We start from the raw sequence: 21,303 nt of genomic DNA on the forward strand, positions 1-21,303 counted from the left end.
GAGACAGCAACAAAAAATGACAGGTTCTTTTCTTTGTTACCCCGTGACATCATTGCTGTTTGCACTTTATCGCAAGTGCTCTTTCAACATTGTCTCTATGGTCTTTCAGCTTCCTTTTCTGTTCTTTGCTCAAATTTTTGACCATAATGGTCAGACAGCTGCATCTCACTGTTGAGACAAAATATTATAAAGAAGTGATTAATAAATAATTTAAGAAACTCACATTCATCAGTGGTTGCAAACTGTCATGGAAATTGTATTAGCACTCTCCAGCTTACCTCAAGTCATACTGTGGTCCACATGTATACATTTCCATGGCTTTCTCATTGGAAACACCGTTTACAGCTGCAATGGCGTGGACTGTTGCCTGTGTCATGAAGTGATTAAAGCCACACGTTTACCAGTTATAGTAAAATGTAGACATCTAAGAAGGTTGTGCCATGTTGCAGGTGACAACTAAGCAAGACCTGATATGAGCAAATGGCATTATAAGATCCTACTGGATATTGACCATGAGTTAAAGTGTGACATGTTATAATATGAAATATGTAGTCTATAAATAAATAAAAAGTGTCAGTGAATTGTCACCTCTGGCAGAAGCACATCAATGACGAATGCCGACGGATCAGCCAATGTTGTACTCGGCAAACCACGTCATTATGGACCTCACTTTGTGCACATGGGCATTGTCATGCTGAAACTGGAAAGGGCCTTCCCCAAACTGTTGCCACAATGTTGGATGCATACAATGTGATTCTAGAGAATTGTATGCAGTAGCATTAAGATGTAACTAAGGGGCCTAGCCCAAACCATGAAAACAGCCCCAGACCAGAACTGTGTCCACATACGTTTGGCTATGTCGTGTACGTTTCTCTGGCTGCAACATTATAGCTCACACACTTTCACCCAATAAAAGTGAAACTAGCCCTGGAGCCCCCTTTAAGCATTCATTTGAGAAAACAACTTTTTTAGTTATAGTATTTACCAGCCACACACACGTATTGAAAAGGACAGACACAGAGAGTTTTCATAAAAACATATATTAAGTTTAATTTATCTACATATTTCAATAGTCATTCAAGTTTGATCATTTTGCAGGGATGCATAACATTATAACATTGTCAGTGTAGATATTATTCAAAGTCCTGGATAATTTATTTCAAAAGCCATTACAAAATAATGTATTCAAAACAATGATAAGAATGCAGCATGGTGATATTGATTAATTGGTGTGTACATGGCACAACCAGTGATCCAAGATATACCACCCTTTTCTGTCTGAGAGAATCATGACTGGTAGACTTTTACTTACTAGCTCTAAAAGTCATTGCAAACCTAAATACTCAATCAATCAAAACCATTACAATAGTGTACTGTTATGTTAGTGACAAACACATTGAGGAAAATCAACATTTGTTACAAATTACTCACATATCCTTCACCTTTAAATCAAATCCTTTACACATTTTTAATATCAACTAAATTATTATTGGTAAACATACAGCAGATATTTAAAAACCGTATACAGACCTAGGTTGCATTCAAAACATAAAAATTGCTAAACCTTTTGAAAGATTTTCAACTGAACTCATAGTTCACATTTAACTATTTGCAAAACAACCTGATGAGGGGCATGATGAGGGTGGGCAGGTGGTGACAATGTTAGAGTTTGTTTTAACTCAGAATAAGATTAGTAAAGAAGAACATGAACATGTTCTTATAATGACAGTTTGTAGAGGGCAGTAGAGCCTGTATCAAGTTTGTTGTTTTTTTAGTTCCAAGTCAATGTCTCAGATGAATGATATAGGCCTGGTCAGGTCTGAGAGACTTTGTATTATTAAAAGCAGTTTGTTTCAGATGAAGCATTACTTTGGCCAGTCCAGTCCAGTGTTGGTTAGTCAGTAACTCCCTAGATGTAACGAGGGATGGACAGATTTATTGGAGGGTCCAGTGACGATACTGACGATGTTAGATAATAGTTTATTTGATCTGACACTGATGGATTGGTGGGCAGATTTATGGGAGGGCAAGTAAGTGACAGTCAAGACATTAGATAAGAGTTACTGCAAGCTTCTGGACCAGACGCCACCACCTGGACAACCCAGCAGGGAGACCAGGGGACCATCTAAGAGCATCAGGACATGGCTGAACTGAGTGAACTGGTTTAACTGGCTTAACTGAGTGAACTGGTTTAACTGGTTTAACTGAGTGAACTGGTTTAACTGAGTGAACTGGTTTAACTGGCTTAACTGAGTGAACTGGTTTAACTGGCTTAACTGAGTGAACTGGTTTAACTGGCTTAACTGAGTGAACTGGTTTAACTGAGTGAACTGGTTTAACTGAGTGAACTGGTTTAACTGAGTGAACTGGTTTAACTGAGTGAACTGGTTTAACTGGTTTAACTGAGTGAACTGGTTTAACTGAGTGAACTGGTTTAACTGAGTGAACTGGTGTAACTGGTTTAACTGAGTGAACTGGTTTAGATGACTTGCACTTTCATGTCCTCTCACGCTACGCTTTATGCTTGCTTACTTATAAAAAAAACGTTAATTTAGTTGATATTAAACAATATAAATGTTTTAATCGTTGCATATCAACATATTAGATGCCAAACACAAGTCAAACATTCTCTAAGGACTAAGATATCATACTTTGGTTGACCACACAATGTTTTGAAAATTATGTTTCATTCAACAGTTGGTGAGCTGACCTGACCTGATCCTCACCTTAACCGTTAAGGCCAATGCACACAGCGTGCGATTTTGTCGCACGACAACATTTGATTCTCAATTCACACCAATAAATGAATGAATGTGAATGAAGAATCGAATGTTGTCGTGCGACAATATCGCATCGCACGCCGTGTGCATTGTCTCATTGAGATGCATTCAAAACAATGGAATCGAATTCGGCGGTGCGACAAAATCGCACGCCGTGTGCATTGGGCTTTAGGCAAAAATGACTGACACAATGTGTGATTATTGAACAAGGAGTGTGTGTGTGTGTGTGTGTGTGTGAAAAAACAAACCAAATTGTTATCATTGTTATCTTCTTCTTTTAACATTATGATTTTAGTAGTGTCACAAAAGCAGCTGTCATTCTAGGGCTGGAGCCACGCATCCATTACAGAGATATGTCTATTTGCATAACATGCATCAGCGCGTCGTAAAGAAGTAAGATGGCCGCGCCCAGTCAAAGCATGGATTCACAATTCATCTGACAAAAATGGTCTTAATATTATTATTATTATTATTAATAATAATAATAATAATAACACATAACACAGCAGTGATGTGGAAATTAGACTAAAATATGCCACATTATTCTAATGTGCTTTATGTGTCTCATTTTCAGGATGAGGCAAAACAGTGCGGAGGACTTTAACCACAACAGGAACCCACATCCACGCACCCCCCGCATGGCTGCATGTGTTCCTTCTACCTGAACTGAACAAGCTCTTGCTTTAGCCTCATTTTATTTTGTAGAGGTTTTATGTTGGACTGTAAAGCGGTGATTACCAGTTAAGGCTGGTCTATTTGAATATGATTGAATAAAATATTTTAATATTAATGAGACATGTTTCTGATATGTATGTTGGGTAATTAATTAATTGTTACATTAATTGAGTAGTTAAAAAAAAAAATCTTTAGAATAATCCCCCCAAAATCATATAATAACCCTATATAACATTGCAATTTCAGCTGTACTGACAATGAAAACCTGAAAAGTTTTTTGGCTCAATAGCGCCACCAGCGGGTCACATCTGGAGTGGTTTGGTGTAATACAGTACTGAGGTGTGACCTCATTTTGTCGGTCTGGATTTAGTCTCGTAATTATTACAAATTACTTTACCATTTTAAAAGTCACAATGGTCGCTCTTCAAGTATACAACTCATAACAAATGAGTGATTAACCTTGGTTGTTGAATGGGTGGGTTCATGCTCTCAAATGTTATAAATCAGCCCTGATAACAACGCTTATGGCCAAACTCACAAGGAATTTGAAAGTGGACGTAAGCTCCGCGGTACTCTACACACCTCTGATTAAGGGACTTCCTGACAACATACCATCTCATTCTAATGATAGGCTTGGTATAGTGCACCATTCCCTTTTACAAAAGTGCAAGCTCATGGGGCTTATGACGACATCCATGCGTGTCATGAGCCCCACTCCCCCTTCACAGCAATGTTGAGGTCACATGCACGTCAACAAGGATGTTTCTGAATGCAGATTCAGTATGGGGACAGTAAGTAACTATGAAACTATGTAGCTGTTGCTACTACTTCCAGGTCATCTCAAGGCATGAAGGTCCCACTTTGCCTTGGTTCCCTCCAAAATCAATAATAATAATAATAATAATAATAATAATAACTTTATTTGTATAGCGCTTTTCCTGCAAACGTTGCAGCTCAAAGTGCTTTATGTGTCAGTAATGTTCATACCTTTGGAACGCATTGTAGGACAATTGAGCTGGAACTCAAGCTAGACTAATTTTCTTTTCTTTTTGAGGCGGGGGGGGGGGGGGGGGGGGTTAATACATATATTACCACGGTAGAGAAAACACGGACAAAAAAAGAACCATTTCTCTAGCTGCGTACATGAAGCCATGGCTGTATCCCAGTAGATATAATAAATACTTATTTATTCCTCTCCTCATTTCCTTTCTCTTTTAAAGGACACAAGGTGTCATGTTCCGAACAGTAGCTTGTAGTTCTCAGTATCTCTTAACTACTCCATGGTTTCACATTGGCAGATTCAGCAGCTACACGTGAAAGGAGGTGAGGAGGGGACGCTACTGTATTGTATTGGGACACAGATGACTAGCTGACTGATCTGATTTTGAAGTTGAGAGGAAGAAGAAGGAGGAGCTTGAGAAGCTTAGAAAAACTCCAAAGAAAACAACTTGGCCCTCCCTCCCTGAAACCTGTAGTGGGACACACAGCCGTTCTACACGGCCACCCCTCTAAAAGCTTAAAGCTCACACCGTATGTAGTAGGGGTGGGCATCGAGGATCGATAATTGATCGATAAGGATCTTGGTCGATCACAAAATAAAACATTTGGTCGATCACAAAAAAAAAAAAGATGCCCACCCCTAGTATGTAGTTGAACACTATCAAGCCCAGCATCCGCAGACGCTCGTTGAGTCTAGAAAGCCTTGATGCAAGACAGGGAGAGACTCGGGCTGAAATTAGCATCATTTCATTCATAGACACCAGGGGGCGCTCTTTCCTCACATTATTTCTGGATGTAGAGGATGACAATGCACAGGGTTCCCACCAGCCCCAGAGCCTGGACGCCCAGGAACCCCAGCAGCACCCAGAAGAAGATGATCACCACGGGCTCCACGATCTTCTCCCCAAAGTACATCTGGGTGAACCCGATGCGGCGCAGGCCCTTGTTTAGCTCCCCGAACAGAGTCCCCAGGCGCTCGCAGTCGTCCACCTGCGGCTGGCGGGTGAGGGGGTCGTCGATGAGGGGCCATCTGGCTGCAGGGCGACCCCCCGGGGGGGGCCTGGCTCTGGGGTCAGCAGCGGGTCGCCGCTTGGTTCTGGGGTCATCCTGTCAGGACAGTTGAAAAAATAGGTCTGTTGTTTGAAACCAAGGTAAGTTAAAAACAACAACAACAAAAAACATTTAGGGCCAAATCTCAAATGACTTGTTTCTAATATGATGCATTGCTTTTTGACCAAGGGCCATGTGAAAAGGTTATGCACAACTGGAAGAACAGGGAACACATCTGGGACAGACTTGGGACAGTTTCCAGTTTGGGACAAGCAGACTGAGTGGCTGTCAGCCTCCATATGGGCTCAGTCATTTGGTTGTTAAGTCTGACGTCACGCGTGACGTTTAGCAATTTCCGGGTCCAAACCCAAAATTCCCCGCACCATAGTACCAGTGTACTAAAGCACCAGAGTACCAGTGTACTAACGCACCAGAGTACCAGTGTACTAAAGCACCAGAGTACCAGTGTACTAACGCACCAGAGTACCAGTGTACTAAAGCACCAGAGTACCAGTGTACTAAAGCACCAGAGTACCAGTGTACTAAAGCACCAGAGTACCAGTGTACTACAGCACCAGAGTACCAGTGTACTAAAGCACCAGAGTACCAGTGTACTACAGCACCAGAGTACCAGTGTACTACAGCACCAGAGTACCAGTGTACTACAGCACCAGAGTACCAGTGTACTAAAGCACCAGAGTACCAGTGTACTAAAGCACCAGAGTACCAGTGTACTAAAGCACCAGAGTACCAGTGTACTACAGCACCAGAGTACCAGTGTACTACAGCACCAGAGTACCAGTGTACTAAAGCACCAGAGTACCAGAGTACTAAAGCACCAGAGTACCAGAGTACTAAAGCACCAGAGTACCAGTGTACTAAAGCACCAGAGTACCAGTGTACTAAAGCACCAGAGTACCAGTGTACTAAAGCACCAGAGTACCAGTGTACTAAAGCACCAGAGTACCAGTGTACTAAAGCACCAGAGTACCAGTGTACTAAAGCACCAGAGTACCAGTGTACTAAAGCACCAGAGTACCAGTGTACTAAAGCACCAGAGTACCAGTGTACTAAAGCACCAGAGTACCAGTGTACTAAAGCACCAGAGTACCAGTGTACTAAAGCACCAGAGTACCAGTGTACTAAAGCACCAGAGTACCAGTGTACTAAAGCACCAGAGTACCAGTGTACTACAGCACCAGAGTACCAGTGTACTACAGCACCAGAGTACCAGTGTACTAAAGCACCAGAGTACCAGTGTACTAAAGCACCAGAGTACCAGTGTACTAAAGCACCAGAGTACCAGTGTACTAAAGCACCAGAGTACCAGTGTACTAAAGCACCAGAGTACCAGTGTACTAAAGCACCAGAGTACCAGTGTACTAAAGCACCAGAGTACCAGTGTACTACAGCACCAGAGTACCAGTGTACTAAAGCACCAGAGTACCAGTGTACTAAAGCACCAGAGTACCAGTGTACTAAAGCACCAGAGTACCAGTGTACTAAAGCACCAGAGTACCAGTGTACTACAGCACCAGAGTACCAGTGTACTAAAGCACCAGAGTACCAGTGTACTAAAGCACCAGAGTACCAGTGTACTAAAGCACCAGAGTACCAGTGTACTACAGCACCAGAGTACCAGTGTACTAAAGCACCAGAGTACCAGTGTACTAAAGCACCAGAGTACCAGTGTACTAAAGCACCAGAGTACCAGTGTACTAAAGCACCAGAGTACCAGTGTACTAAAGCACCAGAGTACCAGTGTACTAAAGCACCAGAGTACCAGTGTACTAAAGCACCAGAGTACCAGTGTACTACAGCACCAGAGTACCAGTGTACTAAAGCACCAGAGTACCAGTGTACTAAAGCACCAGAGTACCAGTGTACTAAAGCACCAGAGTACCAGTGTACTAAAGCACCAGAGTACCAGTGTACTAAAGCACCAGAGTACCAGTGTACTAAAGCACCAGAGTACCAGTGTACTAAAGCACCAGAGTACCAGTGTACTACAGCACCAGAGTACCAGTGTACTAAAGCACCAGAGTACCAGTGTACTAAAGCACCAGAGTACCAGTGTACTAAAGCACCAGAGTACCAGTGTACTAAAGCACCAGAGTACCAGTGTACTAAAGCACCAGAGTACCAGTGTACTAAAGCACCAGAGTACCAGTGTACTAAAGCACCAGAGTACCAGTGTACTAAAGCACCAGAGTACCAGTGTACTAAAGCACCAGAGTACCAGTGTACTAAAGCACCAGAGTACCAGTGTACTAAAGCACCAGAGTACCAGTGTACTAAAGCACCAGAGTACCAGTGTACTAAAGCACCAGAGTACCAGTGTACTACAGCACCAGAGTACCAGTGTACTACAGCACCAGAGTACCAGTGTACTAAAGCACCAGAGTACCAGTGTACTAAAGCACCAGAGTACCAGTGTACTAAAGCACCAGAGTACCAGTGTACTAAAGCACCAGAGTACCAGTGTACTAAAGCACCAGAGTACCAGTGTACTAAAGCACCAGAGTACCAGTGTACTAAAGCACCAGAGTACCAGTGTACTACAGCACCAGAGTACCAGTGTACTAAAGCACCAGAGTACCAGTGTACTAAAGCACCAGAGTACCAGTGTACTAAAGCACCAGAGTACCAGTGTACTAAAGCACCAGAGTACCAGTGTACTACAGCGGTAGAATGACAGTTCAATTGTTTTTTAGACTGGGATCTATCCATACAACAAGGGACACAGCACTTTCCCGTTTTTCCCATATATGTCAGCGTCTTTGAGCCTCGGAAAAGCGCTATATAAATATAATGAATTATTATTATTACTGTGGCATTTCGAAGAGAGCGCCTCAGCCAACGTTGGACCCGGAAACACGTCACGACTTAACAACCGAATACTGCAAAGGCAGGTCCCAACAACAATGGTCATGGTGCGTTTGCAGAATGGTCATGGTGAGGGTCAAAGCTTTAGTAACAAATGACATCAGCAGGTGTATGTATATCTGCTACCAAAATTGCTGTGCAAGCATTTCTTTTGACATTGTTACAGGGTTAACTTTGTTTAAGATACTGAACACGTTTTGTGTTACTACAGAGTGATGTATACAGCCAGTGTGTGAACACTATTGGAAGCAGAATAATGTTACGGGAGATATCGGCAGTGTTGAGACAAGGTGCAGACCAAAAAAATAAAATGAATAAACTACAATTGTATTATTCTAGAGTAACTTTTAGCAATTTTTTTTAACTCTTAAATAATGAAATGTAGTTGATGTTTGATCTACTTTAAGCAGGAGTCATCCCTGGGTCCTTATTCCCAAGCAGAAGAGCATTGAAACATAACAAGACTATGGGAAGTACGACACCAAAGACACTGTATGCAGGGTTCCTACAAGTTTCAACAAGTCAAGTTTAAGACCTTTTTAGACCTTTTTTAGACCTCTTTGAATAGAATTTTAGACTTATTCGTGAATAATTTTATAATTAATAATTTTGCCATTTAGCAGACGCTTTTATCCAAAGCGACTTACAATTACGAATTACAGGGACATTCTCCCTGGAGTAACTGAGGGCTAAGTGCCTTACCCAAGGGCACACTAGTAGTGGTGTGGCTTCAGGCGGGATTTGAACTCACAACCTTCCGATCCCAAGTCCAACTCACTATCCACTAGACCACCACTACCCCACAAACCATATGACACCATATGACAGCTTTTTGTCATCCTCGAGGTGATGACATTAGGGATTTCACTGCCATACAGACAAAAAAGGAAGCGAATTGGCATTTTTTGGGTTCCAGTTTGATTCATTTCCGCGTAAATAGATGTAGTCAGACTGATTCCCTTGCAGGATAAATCTCGTTTTTAACACCTAGCACCTCATTTTTAGACCGAATAACTGAAATGTAAGACCATTTTAGGCCTTGTAAATCAGATTGCTGGATTTTAGACTTAAAGGCTTTTTAAGACCAGCGTAGGAACCCTGTGTATGTGATGATCATTTCAGTGCCTAGCCTCACTTAGGCTAATATCCATTGGCATCATGTCCTGGGGAAATACATGTGGTAACTTTGTAAGTCAACTTGCCAGCCTTGAAATGTGACTGCTGGTTGAATAAAGGTGGAGACCTCGGCTGATGACACAGTGGGACATGTGTCTCTACCATGGGCGTCACCACCATATATTTGGGGGGGGACGTGTCCCCCCCACCTTTGAAACAAGGTCGTTTGGACCCCCCCACATTTGCCATCAAAAATATGTTGCATGACTGGTCAGCGTTATTTTCATTGCTTCACAATCAAATCCGTTCCACTTTATGAGTAGGGGATTGCCCATATCCAGAAATCCACTCCGCGTTTTACTTCTGTTTTTAACACGGCAGCAGCAGTATCAGACATGCACGCAGATTCAAAACATTCAGACTGAGGCAAGACGATATTTAGATCATCCACCAAGATGGATATAAGGAATTTTTTTTCTAAGAAGAGAAAAGTAAGTCAAAGTCATCCAAGTTTTCCCGTGAGTGGCCAAACAGCAACATTGCGTTCTCCCAAGGTCAAACACAGCCAGCTTTTCTGATAAGAATGTTAGCACCTTATGAGACATTCTCTGTATTAGCAATAGAATTAGCATAGCCTACTAGCAACCAAATACGAGCTAGATCAGCTATATGGCACTAGCAGTTTTGTTAGGCATTACTAGTGCGGTTAGACATGTTTAAATGCAGAACAGACACAGGCGAAATGTCATCAAAAGCACAGAATGGCGACAAACACCTCACAGTGCTTACCTGTCCTGTCATTATTGCATCTCCTGCCCGTGTTCATTGCCCTGAGCATTTGCACTATTTAATTTGGCCATTGCACCCACCCAAAGAATCAATTTTGCATCTGATTGCTTGAGCTAGGGTTAAAAAATAAGAAGAAAACACCTGTTCCATTTATTTTTCTATTTCTAAAATGCTTGTGATTGTATTTTTTGTATTGATTGTATTTCTATGTCAAATGTTCTATTAGAGAAAAACAATATGAACATGTGCTCAATGCATCCCCATTTCTCCTGATATAGGTGGTTGAGAGTGAGAGTGAGTCAGAGGCAGGGGCAGCAGGCAGGGGCAGTGGAGACAGCTCTAATTCACTCTTTGATTTTTTTTGTTTTGTTATAGTTGTATGTTCTGCAATGCACTGAAGAGGGCTAAGTTTGATTGTAATAGGCTCTGAGTAGCCTAGGTACATATGTTATGTTTCCTCATAACTTTTTATTCAATTTGTTGACTCAAAGTTACCTCATTCTTTTCTAATTCACTCTTTGATTCTTTTTGAATCTTCATATTTAATAAAGTACCTAAAAAGTGCCACGTGTCAGTGTCAGGCCTCTGTGAGTTAAACCAAAACATAATAGTAGTCAGTAATTGCAGACCATGCCAGCTCCAAGGAAAAACAAAGAAAGAGGGAGATTATTTTGGGTGTAAAACGCACCAGAATGCAGGAAATTGAATCTACTATTTAAAAAAATTCGGGGGGAGGACCCCCAGACCCCCCGAAAAATAAGTGTCCCCCCCACATTCAAAAAGCTGCTGACGCCCATGGTCTCTACCCAAACCCGATGATACAAATCACAATCTATTGGTAGCAGACGCAGGTTGGCGCTGTCTGCCCTAAGTGGGTCTCGAACTGACGACCGGCTGTGTTACCCATAGCTATGTCCACAGCATGTATTGCTGCAATTCGGTCCTCCCAACAGCAGGTGCTGTTACACTATCTTTACGTTATACGCAATACACTTTAATGAAACATTAAATATACATATTTACAACAAATAATAGACAGAACGATAGTTACTGGTCAAGCCTCGGCAGATTCGTAAAGAAACAGTGACAAGCCGGAAGAGTCCAAGGACGACTTTACGCGTCAGTACAAGCGTACGAAGGCTGCGTTCGTAAATTCGCTCTGGAATCTGACCAGCACTCATGGAATGCCTCTTTGTCCAATCAAATGACTTGGACCCTTTATGACGTCGAACCCAGTGTGCGCTCCGGCGGTCTCAGAGCCACTTTACGAACGCAGCCTCCTTAATGAAGCAGCTCACCGTGTCATCATCTCAGACATGGTCCTGTGCTCTAAGACGCTCTGCTGCTAGTCTGGTTCGCTTACAGCAAGGACATGAAGTCTCCAGTCAGAACAAGGACATGAAGTCTACAGTCAGAACAAGGACATGAAGTCTCCAGTCAGAACAAGGACATGAAGTCTCCAGTCAGAACAAGGACGTGAAGTCTACAGTCAGAACAAGGACATGAAGTCTACAGTCAGAACAAGGACATGAAGTCTACAGTCAGAACAAGGACATGAAGTCTCCAGTCAGAACAAGGACATGAAGTCTCCAGTCAGAACAAGGACATGAAGTCTCCAGTCAGAACAAGGACATGAAGTCTCCAGTCAGAACAAGGACATGAAGTCTCCAGTCAGAACAAGGACATGAAGTCTCCAGTCAGAACAAGGACATGAAGTCTCCAGTCAGAACAAGGACATGAAGTCTCCAGTCAGAACAAGGACATGAAGTCTACAGTCAGAACAAGGACATGAAGTCTACAGTCAGAACAAGGACATGAAGTCTCCAGTCAGAACAAGGACATGAAGTCTCCAGTCAGAACAAGGACATGAAGTCTCCAGTCAGAACAAGGACATGAAGTCTACAGTCAGAACAAGGACATGAAGTCTCCAGTCAGAACAAGGACATGAAGTCTACAGTCAGAACAAGGACATGAAGTCTCCAGTCAGAACAAGGACATGAAGTCTCCAGTCAGAACAAGGACATGAAGTCTACAGTCAGAACAAGGACATGAAGTCTCCAGTCAGAACAAGGACATGAAGTCTCCAGTCAGAACAAGGACATGAAGTCTCCAGTCAGAACAAGGACATGAAGTCTACAGTCAGAACAAGGACATGAAGTCTCCAGTCAGAACAAGGACATGAAGTCTCCAGTCAGAACAAGGACATGAAGTCTCCAGTCAGAACAAGGACATGAAGTCTCCAGTCAGAACAAGGACATGAAGTCTCCAGTCAGAACAAGGACATGAAGTCTCCAGTCAGAACAAGGACATGAAGTCTCCAGTCAGAACAAGGACATGAAGTCTACAGTCAGAACAAGGACATGAAGTCTACAGTCAGAACAAGGACATGAAGTCTCCAGTCAGAACAAGGACATGAAGTCTCCAGTCAGAACAAGGACATGAAGTCTACAGTCAGAACAAGGACATGAAGTCTCCAGTCAGAACAAGGACATGAAGTCTCCAGTCAGAACAAGGACATGAAGTCTACAGTCAGAACAAGGACATGAAGTCTACAGTCAGAACAAGGACATGAAGTCTCCAGTCAGAACAAGGACATGAAGTCTACAGTCAGAACAAGGACATGAAGTCTACAGTCAGAACAAGGACATGAAGTCTACAGTCAGAACAAGGACATGAAGTCTACAGTCAGAACAAGGACATGAAGTCTCCAGTCAGAACAAGGACATGAAGTCTACAGTCAGAACAAGGACATGAAGTCTACAGTCAGAACAAGGACATGAAGTCTACAGTCAGAACAAGGACATGAAGTCTACAGTCAGAACAAGGCACATTGTACATGAACATGTAGTCATGACATGTGTACCACCGCTGGTTTTCTCTGTGTACCACATGTACAAAAGAAGAGATCTGGTGAGGCTGCATTCTCATTTTATGCACCCAGATTGTGGAATGCACTGCCAGTTTACATTAGGGACGCAACCTCAGCACATTATGTTCAAGTCAAGACTAAAAACCCATCTTTTTAATATTGCCTTTAAATGACTAAATCATTAAATGATGATTATATAACGATTGGAGCACTTTGAGCTGCAGTGTTTGCAGGAAAAGCGCTATACAAATAAAAAGTGATTATTATTATAACGCACATTGTTCATGAAGTCTCCAGTCATAATAAGGCACATTGCCCTGAGGCTGGCTCGGGTCTGTTCGTACCTGGTGGGAGTGATCCCTTCTCCTGCTCTCCAGCTCCTCAGAGTCACGAAGCCGAGGCACCGACGGGTCATTCACAGGTGGTGTTAACGTGGACATGTTGTTCACACCGGCAGAACAATGTTAATAAGATGAACATATTATGATCAATCTCAGTAATGAAAACATCGGACGTTTCCGGGTTCTCCCTACGTTGGTCACGTGTGCAGTAGTCTTATCTCACGTCACGGGGGGAGGGGCTTGGCTTGCCACCACCGCCACCTACCGGTGGACATAACACATGACAAGGTAATGACAAAAATAAGACGTCATCATAGTCATAACAGGAAACTGTGTAGGCCTCCATTATAGAAGTAGCCAGTATTGATGGGCTAGCTTATTAAAAGCAAGGCTAAAGGTTGTCAGTTGCTTTTTAAAAGCGCCCAAAATTGCTTTACTCAAATGGATGTTTCTGAGTAACAACCAACACATTTGTTATATTGTACATGGTGAATGGTGGATACTTATGTGTGTTACCTGTCCAGTCCAGCTGAGGAGGAGGAGACCAGGGGGGTATAATAGACCCAGGGGTATAATAGACCCAGGGGTATAATGAATGAATGAATGAATGAATGAATGAATGAATGAATGAATGAATGAATGAATGAATGAATGGTCTTTGTCATTGCTATAGTACAGGTACCAAACAACGAAATTTGGGAGGGGTGGCTCCCCTGGTGCTAGAAAAAAAAAAAACTAAAAAAACACAAGAAGGGAAGGAGCTGGTTTACATAAATGAAACTGAAATTATGACAATTCTCACACAACATCACATGAGTACAGATATGGTCTATCTATGTGAGCTCATTTTGGCCTTGGAGAGAAGGGAGTGAAAGTCACTCTTCATCTAGCACCTGCAGTTTTAATCACATACCCTTCTTGTTATTCATACAGTCTTCAGTGAACATAATACCATGATTATTGTATTAAAGACATTTTTCGAACAATTTCCCTGTGACACTTTCAGTAGGACTCGAGAGGAGGACAGGGGAGGTGATGGATCTTGAGTTAAATAGTTTGAACCAAGTCAGATTTGGTTTGAGTTGTGACATTATGTATCTCAAAATAAATAAGCTATTCAGCTCTTATGAAACTCAGTCAGAGAGCTGGTTTACATAAATAAAGGCTATGTACACTATCCACTGTACTATACTGTACAGATAGACGACTAGGGTTGTCATATTGCACATAGTGTTATTGCACATTTATTTAAAGTGTCGCAGTTTGCAGGCTTGAAATGTACATATTTGTGCCTCAGCACTACACCTGATTTTTTCAGTCCAGCAGCTGCCATACAGACTGTCCAGACTGTCCAGAACTATAATAGACCAGAGGTATAACAGAGGAGGTATAACAGAGGAGGTATAACAGAGGAGGTATAACAGAGGAGGTATAACAGAGGAGGTATAACAGAGGAGGTATAACAGAGGAGGTATAACAGAGGAGGTATAACAGAGGAGGTATAACAGAGGAGGTATAACAGAGGAGGTATAATAGAGGAGGTATAACAGAGGAGGTATAACAGAGGAGGTATAATAGAGGAGGTATAATAGAGGAGGTATAACAGAGGGGGTACCAGGGGGTATAATAGACCCGGGGTATAAAGGGGGTATAATAGACCCGGGGTATAAAGGGGGTATAATAGACCCGGGGTATAAAGGGGGTATAATAGACCCGGGGTATAAAGGGGGTATAATAGACCCGGGGTATAAAGGGGGTATAATAGACCCGGGGTATAACACCCCCCAGAAGGGGAAGTGACTAGAAATGGAACCTCAGAGATGTCAACTCTCATATCCAGACAGGAAGTCTTGAACACTTCAAGGGAAGTGTCATATTGCTGTAGTTAACTGACAATAGGTTTACAGACAATTCAAATGCATTTTACAGTGGTCCATTTATGGAGCAGCAAACTTTAAAAAAAGATTTTTATTTCCATATATTGATGCCCTAATCACCTGCCAGTGCCATATATATATATATATACTTTCTTTTTTCTTTTTTTCTTTTAAGTGAATGAGTTTTGCTACTTATCATAGAAATACCAACACATCATTTCTACTACTTCTTAAAATGATCCGCCGTGAATACACATGAATGTTTGTCCTACAAACCAACACGGGTCAGAGTTACATTTAAGTCCTGTTGGAGTGTACTTGACCCTTGATGTTATGATTTCTCTCACTGTGGGGTGTAGGATTAACACCTAGTAGACTGCGTAATCCCTAGCTAATCTGCTTCAGTTGTTTCTCTCTACTCTATCGGCAGAGGGGGACCCAGCCTAGGGATGTCAGAGGGAGTTTGGAGCTAAGTTTGGAGTCTTTTGGTGAATTATGTATCTGATTGTGTTTATGCACGTCCTACAGTGCTGCCTGCTGGGGGTCCAGTCCTGCCCGTCTCTGTGTACGTGTGTCTACCAGGAAGGCAGCATCGGGACAGGGCTCAGGTAACGTACATTACAGTTCTGTTAGACTTTTCACCTTTCAAAGAAATGCGGGTCGAGAGAGGACGCTGGCGCTGCTTGTTTTCCGGCGGGAATCTAGATATACTTGTAGTATACAGAGTAGATTGTCCTACAAAGACACTTAGATTTAGATTTAAAATTAATTAGACCCCTATACTTTTTTGTTCTTTTTTTTTGTTTCTTTTTATTTTACTACTCAATCTTTTCAGTTTGTAAAGCATCTTTGAGTGTCTAGAAAAGCGCTATATAAGTTATTATTATTATTATTAGTAGTAATATTATTATTGTTACGTCTCATAACACAAGTGTAAGAGAGTAACATTCTTAGGCTTCAGTTCCTGACATTGCAGCACAAGACAATAAGGCAATAGGCATAGACAATAAGTCAAGATAAAAAAGTGACAAAGACACAAGACAGGATACAACTAGCAGTTTAATAGTAAATAAATAGATAGTAAAAGTAGTAACGTGGCTGTGAGCTTCAGGTTTAGGTAGTCTGTATACATATACACGGGGTGTGCTTGGGGATGATAGTCAATTGTCTACAGTAGGCTTGTTTATGCCTGGGGGAAGTAGCTGAGTTAATTAAATAGTTTAATCTAGCACCTTGCCTTGGCTGCTTGCTTGGGTCAGGCGTGCTCCTTCTGGTCTCTGGCACCAAGGAGATCTGACTCGGTCTCTTGGCATAAATATATTCTCTTTACAGAAGTTAAGTTATGGCTCTGTGACAAAGTGCAAATGATATCAAAAGCATGCGTCAGCACTATCAAATCCCTTGGAATGATTGGATAGAACCTGACAAACATAGTCGGTCGAATACCACTGGAAGACATCCAAAGGCTTAAGGAAATGATAGCCAAAATACAGATCCTCTTTGGTGCCCTTGAGTAGCAGAATGTTCCAGGTAATGACACTGTTTGAGTAGCAGAATGCTCCGGGTAATGACACTGTTTGGACGCTCCAGGTAATGACACTGTTTGTGCTGGCAGGTCCGTTCTGTGCTCAGACCCCAGCATGTCGGTCATCCCCATCGCCGCCCCGGCCGACACGGCCAAGATGCGCCTGGAGAAGACCTCCATCTCCACCGTGCCCCGGGCGGCGTTCCCCTCCCTGTCCCAGCTCCGCTACCTGTGGCTGACCTCCAACGCCATCACCACCATCCACCCCAGCGGCTTCCTCAACCTCACGGCCCTGCACGAGCTGCGGTTGGACGGGAACCTCCTCTCCGCCTTCCCCTGGGAGGGGCTGAGGGACACGCCCCGCCTACGTACGCTGGGCCTGCACAACAACCGCCTCTCCAGCCTCCCCGGCCACGCTGCCCTCTTCCTCGCCAACGTCACTTATTTGGACCTCTCAAGCAACAGGTCAGTCTGCAGACCTGTCTCTGTACACTGGTCAGTCTGCAGTATAGACCTGTCTCTGGTCAGTCTGCAGTATAGACCTGTCTCTGGTCAGTCTGCTGTATAGACCTGTCTCTGTACACAGTCTGCAGTATAGACCTGTCTCTGGTCAGTCTGCAGTATAGACCTGTCAGTTTGTTAGGGTTGTAATGTGTTGAAGAGCCATTGGAGAATATTGTCTGTTTTATTCTCTTCGCCCGCAGCATGAGGTGATTCCTATTCCGTTCTATTATGTTATTTGTTCTATTCTATATATATATATAGATTACATATTATAATAATAATAATAATAATAATAATAATAATAATAATACATTTTATTTGTATGGCGCCTTTCATAACACCCAAGGACACCTCACAGGGAAATAGACAGTAAAATACGGTCAGGTTAAAAACAGTGGCAAGGTGTCAAAAACAGTTAAAACTAAACAGAAAGAAAAGAAACAACAGAAAACAAAACAAGAAAACAAAACAAAAGAACAACAGGAGGTGAAGGACAAGGACACACTCCAGAGCAGGGAGTTCCAGAGCAGAGAGTTCCAGAGCTTGGGAGTTCCAGAGCTTGGGAGCTCCAGAGCAGTGAGTTCCAGAGCAGAGAGTTCCAGAGCAGAGAGTTCCAGAGCAGAGAGTTCCAGAGCAGGGCGTTCCAGAGCTTGGGAGTTCCAGAGCAGAGAGTTTTAGAGCAGAGAGTTCCAGAGCAGAGAGTTCCAGAGCAGGGCGTTCCAGAGCTTGGGAGTTCCAGAGCAGAGAGTTCCAGAGCTTGGGAGTTCCAGAGCAGAGAGTTCCAGAGCAGAGAGTTCCAGAGCAGAGAGTTCCAGAGCAGAGAGTTCCAGAGCAGGGAGTTCCAGAGCTTGGGAGCTGAGCAGCTGAGGGCTCGGGCCCCCATGGTGCTGGGGGCCTGGGGGACCTGGGGACCGTGAGTAGTCCAACAGAGGAAGAGCGGAGGGAGCGGGAGGAAGAGCGGAGGGAGCGGGAGGGGGGGGGGGTGTGTACTCCTGGAGGAGGAGGGGGGGTGTACTCCTGGAGGAGGAGGGGGGGTGTACTCCTGGAGGAGGTCAATGATGTAGGTGGGGGCTAGATTATGGAGAGCTTTGAAGGCGAATAGAAGGTTTTTATAATCGATCTGGTGGCACACAGGAAGCCAGTGTAGTTGGATGAGAATGGGGGTGATGGGGTTGGATGAGTTGGTGCGGGTGATGATCCGGGCAGCAGAGTTCTGAATTAGTTCTGAATTAGTCTATTGAGGAGTTTGACGGGGAGCCAGTGAGGAGAGCATTACTGTAGTGGATCCAGGATGTGACAAATGAGTGAACCAGGATTTCAGTAGTGGAGTGGGACAGAGATGAGCGGAGTCTGGAGATGTTGCGGAGATGGAAGAAGGCACCAAGGCTTTTGACCAGGGAAGCCGTCGATGATGATGATGTTTGGGGCAGGGGTGATTTGTGATCTGGGGCCATATTACAGAAACTTACTATCTTAAGTCCTAAGTTAAGATAGGAAAGTAGAAGATAGGATTTATCTCAATTTGGTATTACAGAAGCAAATCCTAACTAACTTTAGGAATCCTATCTTATTTACTTCATCCTATCTTATCTCATCCTAAATATTAAATCCAACGTCGGTTATCAACGTTTATGTCTGTTACCTAGCAACCAATGTACTTCCATCTTGCGCAGCTCCTTTGTAAGGTAGCCTATACTTTGTAACGTATTGTAACGTCCCTATATTGTAAACAATAATATCTTATCTTATAATGGATCAGAAACAACGACAGGCAATAAACTTCAAGACATTATTATTATTATTATTATTATTATTATTCAAAGTTCCTAAGCATTTTGATACATATTATGTCTGTGTACATTAAAAACTGTAGTCGTCATCACAAGTTAGAAAATGGGTTTGAAATGTAAATGACCAACTGTCACTCCTTGAACAATAGCAACAGAATGCTGTGAAACCTGCACCACTTACTCCACCACCTGGGTGTGATGTCTGACAGTTAGGACAGCCTAAGGGTTATCCTAAAGTTAGGTGACTTTATTCAAGATTTGGTGAAGTTAGGAAGCTTGTGTAATACACTTTTCCTATCTCAATAGGATAGGAACATTGACTTAGGAACTGTGATCTGTAATGGCTTTTCGGTCCTAATCCTAATTACCATGGTTACCAAAAAGTTAAGATAGGATATGCAGTTTAGGAAGTTTCTGTAATACGGCCCCTGGTGAGGATGGATTTGGAGCCGCTGAGCAGGGCCTCGGTTTTGCTGCCATTGAGCTTCAGGAAATTCCTGCTCATCCAGTTCCTGATGTCCTCAAGGCAGGTAGTGAGGGAGGTGGGGGATAGGGCAGTGGAGGGTTTGGAAGAAATGTAGACCTGTGTATCGTCGGAATAACAGTGAAATTGAACCCCATGGTGACCGAGGATTTTGCCCAGGGAGAGGAGATAGATGATGAATAGGAGCGGACCCAATACTGACCCCTGGGGGGCACCCAGTGAAACAGCCAAACACTCTGACCTGTGATCCCTTAGTTGTACAAACTGTTGTCTCTCATAGGGCTTTCACACCGGTAAAGAACCGTGCCGGTTCGCGTTTGCGTTCGGAAACCTCCGAACGTTGGCGCTGTCTGGCGAACGATACACTGGTATGAACGCGGGCTCGTTCGCCAGACAACGCCAACGTTCGGAGGTTTCCGAACCTCGAACGCGAACCGGCACGGTTCTTTGCCGGTGTGAAAGCCCTACCAGTGAGGTACGATGAGAACCAGGAGAGTGCAACACCAGTGATACAGCCAGGCGGTCCAGGAGTAGTGGGTGAGAGGTGGTGTGGAATGCAGCGCTGAGGTCGAGGAGGATGAGTATGGTGAGGAGTCCAGAGTCAGCTGCACAGAGAAGGTCGTTGGTGATTTTAACCAGGGCTGTCTCTGTACTGTGTTTTGGGCGGAAACCGAGTCTGCATTCCATCACTGTCCATGAACACACAGGAGCACAAGACTCCCAACAATGCCACACATGTGGAAAATCCATTACAACATGAACCAGCGGACTCCCAACAATGCCACACATCCGGTTCTTTTGCACATGTTCTATTCTACCCTAGAGTGTTGTTTTCTAGGGTGTTATAGTATGTGTTCTGTTCTACCCTAGGATGTTATGTGTTGTGTTCTACCCTAGGATGTTAGATATAGATATATGTACATAGATATATACCTATGTACATATCTATCTAGAAGCAGAAATCACTATAACTTGCGCTCCCAAGATGTTCTGCAGTTGCTTGTTCCTCGTTTTCGCACAGAGCTGGAAAAAAAAGCCTTCAGATACGCTGACCCCTCCTCTGCCTGGAACCTCCAGAAAGACTTCAACCTGCACAACTGATCTCACACGAGGCCTTTAGTGGAATCTTGAAGACCTTGAACAGGGAAAGTACTAGAGAGTGTCTCTGTACTTAACACAGCCACCTATGCATTCCTGATACTGCCTTATGTTCATTGTTTTATACTGTATGTCTGAAACCTAAATGTATCTGTCTTTATATGCTGCCCTCTTGGCCAGGTCCTTCTTGGAAAAGAGATTTTAAATCTCAATGAGTATTCACCTGGTTAAATAAAGGTATAATAAAACAAATAAAATGTGTTCAATTCTACCCTAGGTTGACCACTCTGCCCTCAGAGCTGCTGGAGCTGTGGCTGCCCCCCCCCGGCCAGCTCCGGGGCCCCACACAGAGAAGGGTGTTGGGTACGATGCACAAACAGACATATCATTTGTGTCACGTTCTAATGCTTTGGTCTGCATATCGGGATCTGATGTGATGATCAGACTTTTCTTTAGAAAAATGTAAATACATTTCGGCGTCGTTGGAAATCAACGGTACATCACTAGTCAACTAACACAG

At 43.2% G+C, this 21,303-nt stretch overlaps 1 protein-coding gene across 1 annotated transcript; it reads right to left on the reverse strand.

Moving 5' to 3' along the window:
* Window positions 1–5,237: 5,237 nt before the first annotated feature.
* Window positions 5,238–13,604, reverse strand: fam241a (family with sequence similarity 241 member A; the record flags this gene model as incomplete). Its single annotated transcript, XM_080537730.1, has 2 exons — window positions 5,238–5,561; window positions 13,509–13,604. 2 exons carry the CDS (start codon window positions 13,602–13,604, stop codon window positions 5,238–5,240), a joined length of 420 nt encoding a protein of 139 aa, XP_080393856.1.
* Window positions 13,605–21,303: the final 7,699 nt, after the last annotated feature.

Source organism: Nansenia antarctica (assembly GCF_963989245.1).
Source record: "Nansenia antarctica genome assembly, chromosome: 8".
NCBI lineage: Eukaryota > Metazoa > Chordata > Actinopteri > Argentiniformes > Microstomatidae > Nansenia > Nansenia antarctica.